Source organism: Bactrocera tryoni, chromosome 3, assembly GCF_016617805.1.
Source record: "Bactrocera tryoni isolate S06 chromosome 3, CSIRO_BtryS06_freeze2, whole genome shotgun sequence".
Classification (NCBI taxonomy): Eukaryota; Metazoa; Arthropoda; class Insecta; order Diptera; family Tephritidae; genus Bactrocera; species Bactrocera tryoni.
Window position 1 is genome coordinate 18,607,890 of NC_052501.1, and position 13,149 is coordinate 18,621,038.

At 38.2% G+C, this 13,149-nt stretch overlaps 2 protein-coding genes across 2 annotated transcripts; one reads left to right on the top strand and one right to left on the bottom strand.

Moving 5' to 3' along the window:
* Positions 1–782: 782 nt before the first annotated feature.
* On the bottom strand, positions 783–8,267 carry LOC120773132 (acanthoscurrin-2-like). The gene is made up of 4 exons (XM_040102127.1): positions 8,130–8,267; positions 7,959–8,060; positions 7,652–7,892; positions 783–1,054 (listed from the first exon to the last, which is right to left on the bottom strand). The coding sequence occupies exons 1-4, from the start codon at positions 8,148–8,150 to the stop codon at positions 783–785; spliced, it is 636 nt and encodes a 211-aa protein (XP_039958061.1). The 5' UTR covers positions 8,151–8,267.
* Positions 8,268–10,549: 2,282 nt separating this feature from the next.
* On the top strand, positions 10,550–12,496 carry LOC120770847. The gene is made up of 3 exons (XM_040098449.1): positions 10,550–11,495; positions 11,548–11,721; positions 11,781–12,496. Exons 1-3 carry the CDS (start codon positions 10,890–10,892, stop codon positions 12,276–12,278), a joined length of 1,278 nt encoding a protein of 425 aa, XP_039954383.1. The 5' UTR covers positions 10,550–10,889; the 3' UTR covers positions 12,279–12,496.
* The last annotated feature ends 653 nt before the right edge of the window (positions 12,497–13,149 follow it).

The window sequence follows — 13,149 nt, forward strand, 5'->3', positions numbered from 1 at the left end:
CTTTTCAAACTTTAAAAATTCCCGCGACAAAATTATTATTCTCAGAAACTTTTTTTATTTTTATTGAAAAAATTCCAAATTTCAAATTACTATGTTTTATTGTCTAATTGAGATAATCAAACTAATACCCTTCACATATACAAAAAATACCTTAAAATATCTCAAAAACTGTTAGACTAGTTCCCGTATAAACCGAGAGACGGACTGACAGACAGACATGACTAAATCGACTCAGCTCGTCAAACGATTGTGGTCGCGTTTTGAAATAAGTCGAAATACTCGAATGAGTCATCGAAAATTGGACTCATCGGATGGAGCATCTGAGACGTAGTCACGGCCAACATTTGGAAGAGATAATTAATCTTCAAAAAATAAATGACAAAGAATTTTCTTTCGAATGATAATAAACAATCCCCATTAAATTTAGAGTTTCTGTGTTTTTTCTTTAAAAAAGTAGGGGACCTCGAAATGGATCACCCTTTATATACCAGTCTTAGATTCCAAGACCTCATTTTGTATAGACAGAGGAATATTTCACGCACCTTATTCTCTCACAATTTCTGAGAGCATCGAACATTTGGTTTCACCAAAACTTTATGCTTATTTAACAATTCTGAAGAAACTATACGTTGGGCAGCCATCATGTATATGTAGCTAACAGGAATTCCTTTTATCTATTTTATGATAAGCAAAATTAGCTAGAAATTCTTTTTTTAACGGTTTTTATTTTTTCTTTATGAATACTTTTAATACGTCAATTGATTTATAGCCTTAGAAAAGTTTTAGTAGCCACCGCCACCATATCCACCACGGCCGCTACCTCCGTATCCACCACCACTGCCACCACCACCATGTCCGCCTTGTCTGCCGCCATAACCACTACCACCACCTTGTCCACCATATCCGCCTAGACCGCCACCATAACCACCACCGCTTTGTCCACCAAAGCCGCCTTCACCGCCACCGTAACCACCACCACCACCGTGTCCGCCTAGACTACCACCACCGTAACCACCTTGACCGCCACCAATTCCTCCACGACCACCATAACCATCTGGATGCGCCATTGCTAAGGCAACGCAAACAGCGAGGATTATCTGTAAAGTACAAGTATAACGGTAAATAATTTGTACATATTAAAACGACACGGATTTGTTACCATTAGCTTAGCCATTCTTCAAATAGGCGATATTGTCACTTGTGTAATTATTAAATCTTGCAATGAAACTGAATAAATTTCAAGAACTTTTGGTGCTTTTATACCTGTGTGGAGGAGTTGTTGGGATGAACAAAAAATAGAAAACACGTTTGGTGGGTTATCAGCGAAATGCCGAAATAACAAAACCATAACAAATGACGAAATTTTACATTCAAACGGGAACAATTTTTTTTTGTATATATAAAAAATAAATAATTGCACTTTTTAAACCCAATGCGCAGTTAATCATTGCAATTATCAAAAAATTTTCGAGAATTTAAGAGTTTTTGAGATCTGCACAAACAAAGCAAGAAAAACTGTGAACTTCGGTTGCTATCGAATTTATGATAATCTCCTCAAATGAAAAATTTTCCATTTTCTCGGTTTTGATCGATCAGTTTGTATGACAGCTATGTATATGTATGTTACAGTGGTCCGCTCGGAAAATCTTTTTCGGAGATTTTTTCCGTTACCTTGGACAATAATCAATGTTAAACTTCGTAAAGATATCTCGGCATGTAAGAAGAAATTCCATACAAGATCTTGAGTTGAAAAAGACATGTACAAATCCAAGATCAATAACTCAAAAACTGAGACAATAGTTCGCATACATTAAGCGGGTTGATTTACAGTGAGCCAAAAAGACGGAAATATGACTTATGCGGAAAATATTCTACAGATAATTCTGAACAACTTTGCCTAAGAGACTATAGATCCAAAACCGGTTTCGAGCCAGTTTTAGTGCAAGCCGAAAATACAGCGTTCGTTAGAGCAGAAGAACGCGATTAAATTCAGTGTTAAACTCGTTAAATCTGCGACACAGACGTTTGATATGATTAAGCAGGCTTACCCAGATCTTGCTTTTGCAAGAAGTGGTGTGTTTCGGTGGCACCAGGCCTTTTTGGAGGACTGTGAAGAAATCGCTGATGAATGAGCAGATCCAAAGTAAAAACGATGCTCATTGTCTTTCGTCAAAGGCATCGTTCACCATGAATTTGTTCATCTTGGACAAACCGTTAACGCCAAGTTTTACGTGGAGGTCCTAAGAGACTCTAACCAACGGTCAACTGGGTCCGACAAGACATCGCAGCCCGTTGGAAGTTGCACCTCGACAACGTCTCGGTTCACACCGCTTTTCTTGCAAACAGCTACCTAACCAAGGCCAACGCTTCTGCAGCCGCCCTACAGCCCAGATGTGGCTTCCCCGGACTTTTTTTTTTGTTTCCATGCCTGAAAAGGCCGATGAAAGGCAAGCATTTTGAGACGACAGAGGGGATCCAAGCAGCATGCAACTCGGCTCCCAAGGCTTTTCCAGAGAATGTCTTCCGTGGCGCCTTCAATGCTTGGAAATCTCGCTGGCGGCGCTGCATTGACGCAGAAGAAGCCTATTTTGAAAGTTTTTATATTTCAGTCCTATTACTTTCCGGACAATCCCTATATATCCCATAAAACCGATTAATCCGATCTCCTTCGTCTTAAAATCGGTGGCTCGAAACCGTTTTGAGACACTTAGGCTCCGAGGCAAAGTTGTTCAGAATGAGCCGTAGAATATTTCTCGCATACGCGATTTTGTAGAAAAAAATCGACCTGCTCTAGTACACATACAGACAGACAGCTGGACGGACGGACGACTATTATCCTGTACGAATTTTGTCGGCATGATCCGATCCACATTGGCCGACATAAAATATTCACCCACCAAGTAGACACTGTGAATCAACTGACATGCAAATTCACTCACTGGGTTTAAAAATATTATATTCTCGCCTATTTGATTGAATTATAATATGTGCATCTTAAAAAAACAATGAAAACAATAATAAACGCGTTGTTTTTGAGAAGAAAAAAAAACTTAAGAAACAATCAAAAAAAGTAACATTTATTTATAATGATAACGCGAACTGTGTTTGGTGTAGTTGTTGTTCCTGCTGGTTTTGAAGCCGAAATTGAAGCGTAAATGCCGGAACGTGATAATGATTAAGCCTCAGTTTTAGGTGTTTGTTTGACCTTCATTTATACACCCCTTAAATATACATATATACATACAAATATGTCATATACGATTAAAAAAAGATAATTGATTCCCTAAAAAATTAATCCTAATCTAACGTTAATTAAACAGAAACTGCAAAAGCGGCAAGATAGGCATGATTCGATCAAATGTCGCTTAGAGCTTTGCTTCTGACATGTTTAAATACACTAATACGTAGGTTGCCTTTTATATTTCGGGATTTGGTTGCCCTAGTGTTGCAATCTGGCAACTCACAACTTTATCGTAAATTTTGACATTTTTGTTGTTATCCTTACTCAGAACGTTTTGACATACGAGCGTTATCTGCGTTGCTTACAGTAACTTGAAATATGCATCTCAGCCAAAAAATTCAATTAAACTGCAAAAATTTTCGAGCGATTATTTTTCTCAACTTTCGACGTGGATCTACCCAGCAACAGTGCATCGATGAACGTAATTCAGTTTTTGGCGATAAAGCTCCATCAAGGGTCAGTGTTTATCGATGGTATGGTGAAATCAATCGAAGTTCTAGATCACTCCAAGACGGCTTTCGTGAAGGTCGTCCTAAATCTGTTGCTGTTCCGGAAACTATTGATAATGTGCGCGAAGAGATATTGCAAGATCGTCATGTGACCTACCGTGAGGATAGTGGCTACTACAAGTATTAGTGGTACTAGCATACATTTAATATTGCATGGACATTTGACTGTAAAAACAATTCAAGTTGGATCCCACAACATTTGTTCGATCGTCATCAGAAATGTTAAAAAATACGCCAGCTGTGCTTCGAAACATGTCTATGAAATCGTGACAGGTGATAAATCGTGGATTTATGCGTATGAGCCCGAAAGTAAAGACCAGTCGACTGCATGCATGTTTCAAGATGAGCCGAATCCAACAAAAGTTGTTCGCGCACGAAGCATTTTCAAGTAGATGTTGTCCTGCTGTTATATAAAATCCGAACATTTTGCAACCATACCACTAGAACAATGCAGAACAGTAAATTCTGTGTAATACAAAAATATTTGTTTGCCAGTTGTCTTTCGAGAAATCAGAAAAACCAACCGCCGAAGACGAGCCACTCTTCACCACGACTATGCGAAATTTCACACATCGACTGAAACAACTGCATTTTTCAGCACTCGAAACATCCATTCGATCATCAATTCGGCTTTGAATGACTTTTATTTCCGTCCTTAAAAAATAGACAAATTGGTCAACGTTTATCGACACCTGCAGAGGCGGTTGATACGTTCGAAAGGCATGTTTTGGAGATACCTCAATCAGAATGGCAAAAGTACTTCGAAAATTGGTTCAAACGCATGCAAAAGTGTACAGATCTTAATGAATAATATTTTGAAAAACAATAAAGCGAATTTCGATTACTCAAATTTGTTTTTGTTTTCGGATCCCGAACTATAAAAGGCACCTATGTACCATACGTATATAGTTGCAATTATCAAAATGATAACAATAGCGAAGTGAATTGATTGCCGGAAGTCTGTCGGCCGTCCGTCTGTCCAACAAGCGATAATTTGAACAAAAATTGATAAATCTTTAAGCACGTGTAACAAAACATCTCAAAGATGTATTTGTGCGCAATCGAACTATTGCCACACCTACAAACCGAAATTTTTGTGACAAAAAAGTACCAGGAAATTGTAAATAAAATGTAAATTTTTTAATGATCCATCAATATTTATTTGGTCGCCTTTAAAGTAATCCCCACCAGATGTAACACATTTATGAGAACGATTTTTCCAGTCCTCAAAACACTTTTCAGAAGCACTTTTTGGGATGGCCTTCAACTCCTTCAACGAATTTTGTTTTATCTCTTCGATCGACTGAAAACTGGTTCCATGGAGCGGCAATTTCTGTTTAGGTAACAAAAAAAATCACACGGAGCCAAATCTGGTGAATACGGTGGTTGATCCATGGTATTCCTTGCCTTTTTGGGTTTAAATTCGATAACAATCGTACTCTGTTTGAAAAAAAATTCGGGTTTATCGGGGCAAGCCGAGCAAGAACACGTTTCATACCCAAAATATCCACCAAAATCATTCGAACGGACTCGAAAGAGATGTCGAGCTCTCTTGCCATATCTCTAATACTTGCCTAACGTTTCGCAAGCACCATATTCTTCACTTTTTTAAGATTTTCATCAGTTGGAGAGGTCAGAACGAGGCATGTCTTCAACGAAATCTCTTTGAGGAATTTGTACCACCGAATCACCGTTAGCCTTTTCCAACATTTGCAAAGATTCCGCACATGAAATTTTGTTATTCCATTGTATAGTACTAATACTTCATAATTTTAAAGTTTTTAATTTATTCTTCAAAATCAATGTCGTCTCAAAGTAATCCCCCTTGATCCCAATACATTTGGGCCAATTGACTCAAAACGGTTTCCCCGGAGCGAACTCAAACGTTTGCTGAATAGCCAGAAGTCGGAGCTAAATCAGGCGAATACGGTGGTTGCGGCACGATATTGTCTGAAAATTTGGCGAAAAACTCACAAAGAATCAATGTCGTGGTGCAAAATCGAGAGTTGTCGGCCCATAATTCCGGCCTCTTTTTACGAATAGCTTTGCGCAAACGACGCATAACACTCAAATAGTATTCCTTGTACAGTTTGGCCGGTCGGAAGGAATTCGATAATCGAATAAAACTGCCAACGTAACGTTGATTTTTCACCTGCTTTGACGTGGTTATTTCCGCTTCGGCTCACCATTGCCACGATAATCGGCCGATTGATCGCCTGTTTCTGGATCGTAAGCATAGATCTAAGACTCATCGGCAGTAATAAGACGTTTCGTGATAACTTGGTAGTCGGAAAGCATTATTTCACAGACGTTAACGCGACGCTGTTTTTCGAAAAAATTAAGTGATTTTGGAAACAATAGTTCTTTTAATTTTATTAGGTCTAAATGATCTTTTAAAATGGTTTTCACTGATCCCTCCGATATACCAACGATGCCAGTAAGATCGCTGGCTGTTAATCTTCGATTCCCAAGCGCCAATTCCTTTATTCTACTCTCGCAACAAAGTTGCTAAGGAGAGTATTATAGTTTTGTTCACATAACGGTTGTTTGTAAGTCCTAAAACTATAAGAGTCAGATATAGGGTTATATATACCAAAGTGACCAGGGTGACGAGTGGAGTTGAAATCCGGATGACTGTCTGTCCGTCCGTCTGTCCGTCCATCCGTGCAAGCTGTAACTTGAGTAAAAATTTAGATATCATGATGAAACTTGGTACACGTATTTCTTGGCTCCATAAGAAGGTTAAGTTCGAAGATTGGCAAAATCGGCCCACTGCCACGCTCACAAAATGGCGAAAACCGAAAACCTATAAAGTGTCATAACTAAGCCATAAATAAAGATATTAAAGTGAAATTTGGCACAAGGGATCGCATTTGGGAGGGGCATATTTGGAAAAGTGGCGTGGCCCCGCCCCATATCTCGGAAACTACTATAGCTATGTCAACCAAACTCTACAGAGTCGTTTTCTTCAGGCATTTCCATATACAGTTCAAAAATGGAAGAAATCGGATAATAACCACGCCCACCTCCCATACAAAGGTTATGTTGAAAATCACTAAAAGTGCCTTAACCGACTAACAAAACACGTCAGAAACACTAAATTTTACGGAAGAAATGGCAGAAGGAAGCTGCATCCAGGCTTTTTTAAAAATTGAAAATGGGCGTGGCGTCGCCCACTTATGGACCAAAAACCATATCTCAGGAACTATTAGACCGATTTCAATGAAATTTGGTACATAATATTTTCTTAACACCCTAATGACATGTACGAAATATAGGTGAAATCGGTTCACAACCACGCCTTCTTCCAATGTAAGGCTATTTTGAATTCCTTCAGATGCCTTCTCTGTATAATATATACATTAGGAACCAATGATGATAGCGGAAAAAACTTTACACAAATACGGTATTTGAAAAATATGTAAATGACGGATAATGAAATCTCACCCGAACTAAGCCCTTCCTCACTTGTTTTTTTTTCTATAAGTGTTGATCATTGATGTTCGTCCTGGACGTGCCGCGTCGTCAGCCCATTCTCGACCCTATTTTAATGTACATAAATATTTTCAACCTTTTAGTTGATTTTATAGAGAACGTATTGATTTTTCAGTGATTTATCTCAATGCACTTAAAAGGAAAAGTTGTAACAATGCGGCTTGTTGTCAAGATTGGACCAAACCATTTCTATTTGCCCCCAACTGCGCTCAAGTAGTAATTCATTTTATAGCACTCATTATTTAAAGTTTTAATATAGAGAAAATATATTTGTAATATACACATATATGTACGTAAGTACCATAACCGTTAAGCGATGCCTTTAATACTGATGATGAGCAGATATTTATATACTTGTAGTAATACTATCAACCCCACACTGGATAAATGGGACGTCGATAGAAACCACCGCCATAACCGCCTCCGTAGCCACCATACCCACCATAACCGCCATAACCGTGGTAGCCGCCATAACCCCAGCGCCCGCCGTAACCATAGCCGCCATAACCTAAGCCATGACCATATAGACCACCACCGCCAATCACACCCGGATAGTAGCCAAAACCAAAGGTTTCCGAACCCTTCAAATCGGCATCTGCCTCAGCAGACGCCACAGCAAGGGCACCGGCGTTGTCACCACTGGATCGCTAAAAAATTTAATACTTTTAGTAAAAGATTATGTGCTCGGCATAAATGTAATGGACACAACGTACCGCATCTGCGCTTGCCAGCGCAGTAGCCTTAGCAGCTTGAGGATACCCACTAACGCTTTTATATTGGCCAACAAGCAACAGGAGGCCAACAATTAAAAGGTACTGTATGCGAAAAATATAAAATTTTATTAGACATCTTGTTATTGTTGATACATTTAAGTGTTCGTTTACCTTTCCGCTGTTAATCCCCATATTTCGACTAAGTGTTTACACTATTAATTACCACCAAATTCATAAATTAATTAACGCCTTTCAAACGTTGAACTTGCTGGAGCGGCAACGTTCAGAATTCGTTAAGAAGTGATTTGTTTACTCCTAAATTGCAATCGGAACTGATCTGGGTGCACAGGTTGACGCATCTTTTATAGTGAAATCGGCGCATCGTAATGCATGAGGATCAGAAATCGAAATCGCATGAAAAGCTGGCTTTTAGATTTTATATTTTATTTCTCATTCGAGTGCATATGTATATGGAAAAGCATACATATGTATGTATATGTAAGTATATGTGTGTTAAATATATGTGTGTTAAATATTTCTAGGCGTACATACATATGTAAATGTATGTCCACTTGTAACGCATTGGGGGATTTTTGTAAGCAGTAGACATTTTCTACTTGTGACAAAAAGAATCTGACAACTATTCAAGTCTTTTAATGGTTCTTGCAGCGATGATCTTCAGACTTAATATCTATGGATTGCAAAAGCCATTATTGCTTTAACGACAGTGACTGCTGTTACTGTATAGGACAAGGTTACAGTGCCCTATTTACTATATTGCAGGTATTTATAGTTGAATATATACAATCATATCAACATATGTACACATACATAAGTATGTTATAAATACACATGAATGTCATGTTAATGTTAAATTGTGGATCCTTATAATGCTAACATCGTTCGCATAACAGTTACTTCCACAATATTGGAACAAATTAGATGTCCAATCTTGCACTAGTACAAAGTCGAGGTAGTGCTACTTCTAATATTCTTGACCCTTAAAGCAAAAATCACTTATTAAGAAATCCGTTCTCCCGACAGAAAGCGTAGCCCGAACGAATAGTTTGGCTATTTATCCCGCCAAGGACTTAAGTTGTCTAGACTTGAGTTGATAGCCTCAAATTATTTGGCAAATTAACACTTACAGTTGTCGATCAAAACAAGGTCAAATCGCCGACATAATAGCGTTTGTCCGAAGAAATCTGAAAAATATCCCAAAAAACCAAATTATCTCAAAATTTATGTTTCCCATTGACAAAGGTTATAAAAAATGCCCTTTTGACAACACTCTCGATTCAAAGAGATCATCATACATTTATGTTAACCATGGAAACTGTTGCTTTGGGAGTTGGAAATTGTTTCTGTCGTTCTTTTCTAGATCAACAATAACAATTTTCTAAAGAATGTAGCTGAATTACCAACCGATATTGCGATTTTTTCTTTTTCTAAAACTCCGGACCTACCCGCTTTCACACAAAGTCGTAACAAAAATATAGTACTTCTTCTTTATTAGCGTAGACATCGCTTGCGCGGTTATAGCCGGGTTTACAACATTCGGACAACATGACCTAGCCAGCGTAGCCGCTGTCTCTTGATTCGCTTAACTATGGTTCTTCCACAGAATTTTTCTCTCGAAAACTCGTAACGCAAGCTTATCAGATGTTGTCATCGTCCATGGCTCTGCACCACATAGCAGACCGGTAATTATGAGTGTCTTGTAGAGTTTAGTTTTTGTTCGTCGAGAGAGGACTTTACTTCTCAATTGCCTACTCAGTCTAAAGTAGCAAAACGCGTACGCTAGCAGTACACACATCAACTGATGCATCCTTATCAGTTCTTCGCCGCCGTGTTTGAATAGCTCGACCGGCAATCCATCGGCTCCCGCCGCTTCGATATTCTTCAGACGTATAATTGCTATTCGAACTTCTTCATGGTCGGGAAATGCAACGTCTTCTTCATCGTCATCGATTGGAGAATCGAGTTCACCATGTCGTTATGCTTTCGCAGGTTGGAGAAGTGTTCCCTCCATAATTTCAGTAAAGTCTAGGCACTAGACTCCCTCTGGGAGTCCTACAATAGTGTACTCTATAGCGATCCGATCTGAAAAATTTCTTCGAAAAATGCAGCATTGTCTAAGATCATATCAAATGAAAAACTTTCTATGCAAGCACTTGTTTCCGATTGTTCAGTTTGTGCAGCTATATGGTGTGGTAAGTGGTCCGATATAGGCGATTCTGACAAATGAGCAGCTTCTTGGCGAGAAAAGAACTTGTACAAAATTTTAAATCGGTATCTTAAAAACGGAGGAACTACATAGTTCGCGCAAATGCAAAGGAACATGACTAAATCAACTCACTTCGTCATACTAATATATAAGTATATATATATAATACCTAAACTTAATTAATGTTTTCCAACAGATACTGCGATTTTTCATTACTGGGTTACTTATATGACACACGCATATACATAGTATATGTACATATTTTTTCTGGTTTGTTGTCATCTGGTTTTCGTCTCGGATTTATACATATTTGTTGTTGCAATGCTGAGTTTGTCAAATCGTCGACCAATACAACCGCTGCCCTTGCACCAAAGCAATATGCTAAATCGATTGTGCGGTGTTTTGAAAAACGATGTTCGATTTGCGTTTCGTTGCTGACAGATTCACCAAAATGGTGGCAACACAGTTGAAAGCAATAGCGCTTAATGGTGGTGCATTTTGGTGTGCTTACTTTTGTTGTTTTTGCATAGGTTGGCTGTTGTTTGGCAACAGTTGATAAAAAAGGAAAAAGCAAACGAAAGTTGATTGAAGCAAATCGTGAATTTTGGTATCGATGGTGAATGCAGATTTTCCGCAAATGATTTAAAACTCATAAATTAAAGAAAAAAATAACTAGATCACTTAAATACCTTAAGGGATATAAAATGAAATCAAAGCGAAACAAAACTGAACCACAATTCGAAGAAAATGGTGACTCTGAAGCCGCAGACTGCAACGAAACCGGTGAAAATTGGGAGATACAATCGCCTCAAGCGCAAACCCGGTGGACACCAGAATGCACACGAGTTATGCTGCAATTGCGTTTTGAAAGGCAACTAGAGTTCCAACAACGTATTAGACAGAAAAAAGAACTGTGGTCTGAGATTGCCACTGAAATGAGACGGCAAGGTTTGTGCGACTTTTCATTAACTGCGGAAGTCTGTGATTTGAAATATCGAAATATGCTGCAAACTTATAAGAAGAATAGATTGAAGGAAGATAGTGGTATGCAGTCTTTAATTGCGTGGGAGTATTATGATATTTTCAAGGAGGCATTAACGGCATCTGATGACTTGGATGCATACCAAGAGGGGCAGGAACGTGTTGTGCCATCATTGTTTTGTGAATCTGTATGTGAGGTAACTAACGAAGACGAGATATGGTCGGAAGCAAACGAGGCAGATTCCAAACTGACACTTGGCGATTCAACAGTTAATGTTAAAACAAGTGCTTTAGAAAATGGAATAGATGATGCTAAAGCTATAACAAATGTAAGTAAGTTAAAAAAATAAATTGCAGTTTTTAAAATATTTTTGTTTTTAGACTAATGCCAATAGCAGAAAAAGGAGCAGAAGGTCTATGATGAAATCTGAAGCGGTTAGCCCTTCCCCAACAAGACAACTGGATACAATATCAACTAACGAGTCAAAAACAGCTATTCAACGTCAAAATTCAAAACCAGAAACTGTTGCGCTCGCCAACCCAAATGATGAAATGGTAAAAAAATTACTTCTTTTAAGTTTTGATTTTATACGAAATAACCTATTGCATTTTAGAATCCACCTCACGCTAATGTTAAGCCGGATACATCTTTTCGCGTTCAACGGAAGCGTGTCTGCTCGTCTATTGGTGTTCCACCAATTTCTATAAATGTAGAAGCTACAAGGGCAGATATAGAACCTCATAGCCAAGTTTCAATAAATGCCATACAAAATGATCCCATCATATCGTCTACTTCTGCCGCAACAATGCCCATTCCAAATATAATACACGCACCACCTCTACAACCGCAAACACCACAACCGCCACAATCTGCCGTCCCACCACTTGTTAATCAAACACCCATTACCATTGTTCATCCAAATCAATTGCAAGCCGTACCGATTGGCTTAGCACCTTCTGAAATGCGCGAGTGTCAAGTGTTTGGTGAAAGTATTGGTTTACAATTGGCCAATGTTAGGGAACCGCACATACGAGCGATGCTACAATTAAAAATACAAGAACTTCTTTATTTAGCGAAAACTGGAAAACTTGTGGAAACAACTCGCTTTTGATATGTGGATTAAAAAGGGTTGACCAGGGCCTATAACGAGTGTATATGTTCGATTTTTATTGCATATGAAAAAAGGAATACGAAATTAAAAGTCATTTAAAAACTAAATATATGTTTATTGTCGACAACGAAATATAAAAATTTGTGTCTTTAAGGAATTTAAACAACAGACATTACAAACAAATAAATTTCAATATTTTCATTAGTGCCCAATATAAACTCCCGCTGAGCATTCTCTAGTGTCGAAATACCTTTCTTTTAACATATTTTTAGAGGTGGTAGCAACATTTCTTTAGGTTAAGTTAGACCACTGGTCTGTTGTGGTACCTAACTTTTCGGCCAAATGCGATAAATTCTTAATTCCCTGGTATTTATTTTTTATTGTAGATTATAAATATATATGCATAATCTGGCACCACTGATTTTTTGACGTTTTCTTATAACACACTATTTTGATTGTGGTGAATTGGCGATTCGTGTTTATGTCGGAATTTGGTTAGTTGAATTTGTGTCAGTTGATGAGAAATCGAGTTTGCCAGTTTAGCAGTTCACCAGTCTACCGGAATTCGTCGTCAGATTAGTGAGTTTAGTTTTTATTCGTAATCAGTCGGAAATCGGCAGTCGGGAGTTTTCTTCATTCGTTCTTGTTGGATTTTCTTCTTTCCCCTTAAAATTTTTTTAAAAGTTCTCAATTCTTTCAAAATAGAAATTTTACACGGATGAAATTTGTACACCAACTGTGCAACAAAGCTATTTGAATTTATTTTAGCTACACGGGAAACTTTGTGCGCGTTTCGTTTGTGATAAAGGGAAATTGAAAGAATCCAAAGTGAATCCTAAAGAAAAGTGAGTGAATGTGAAACGCTGAGCGG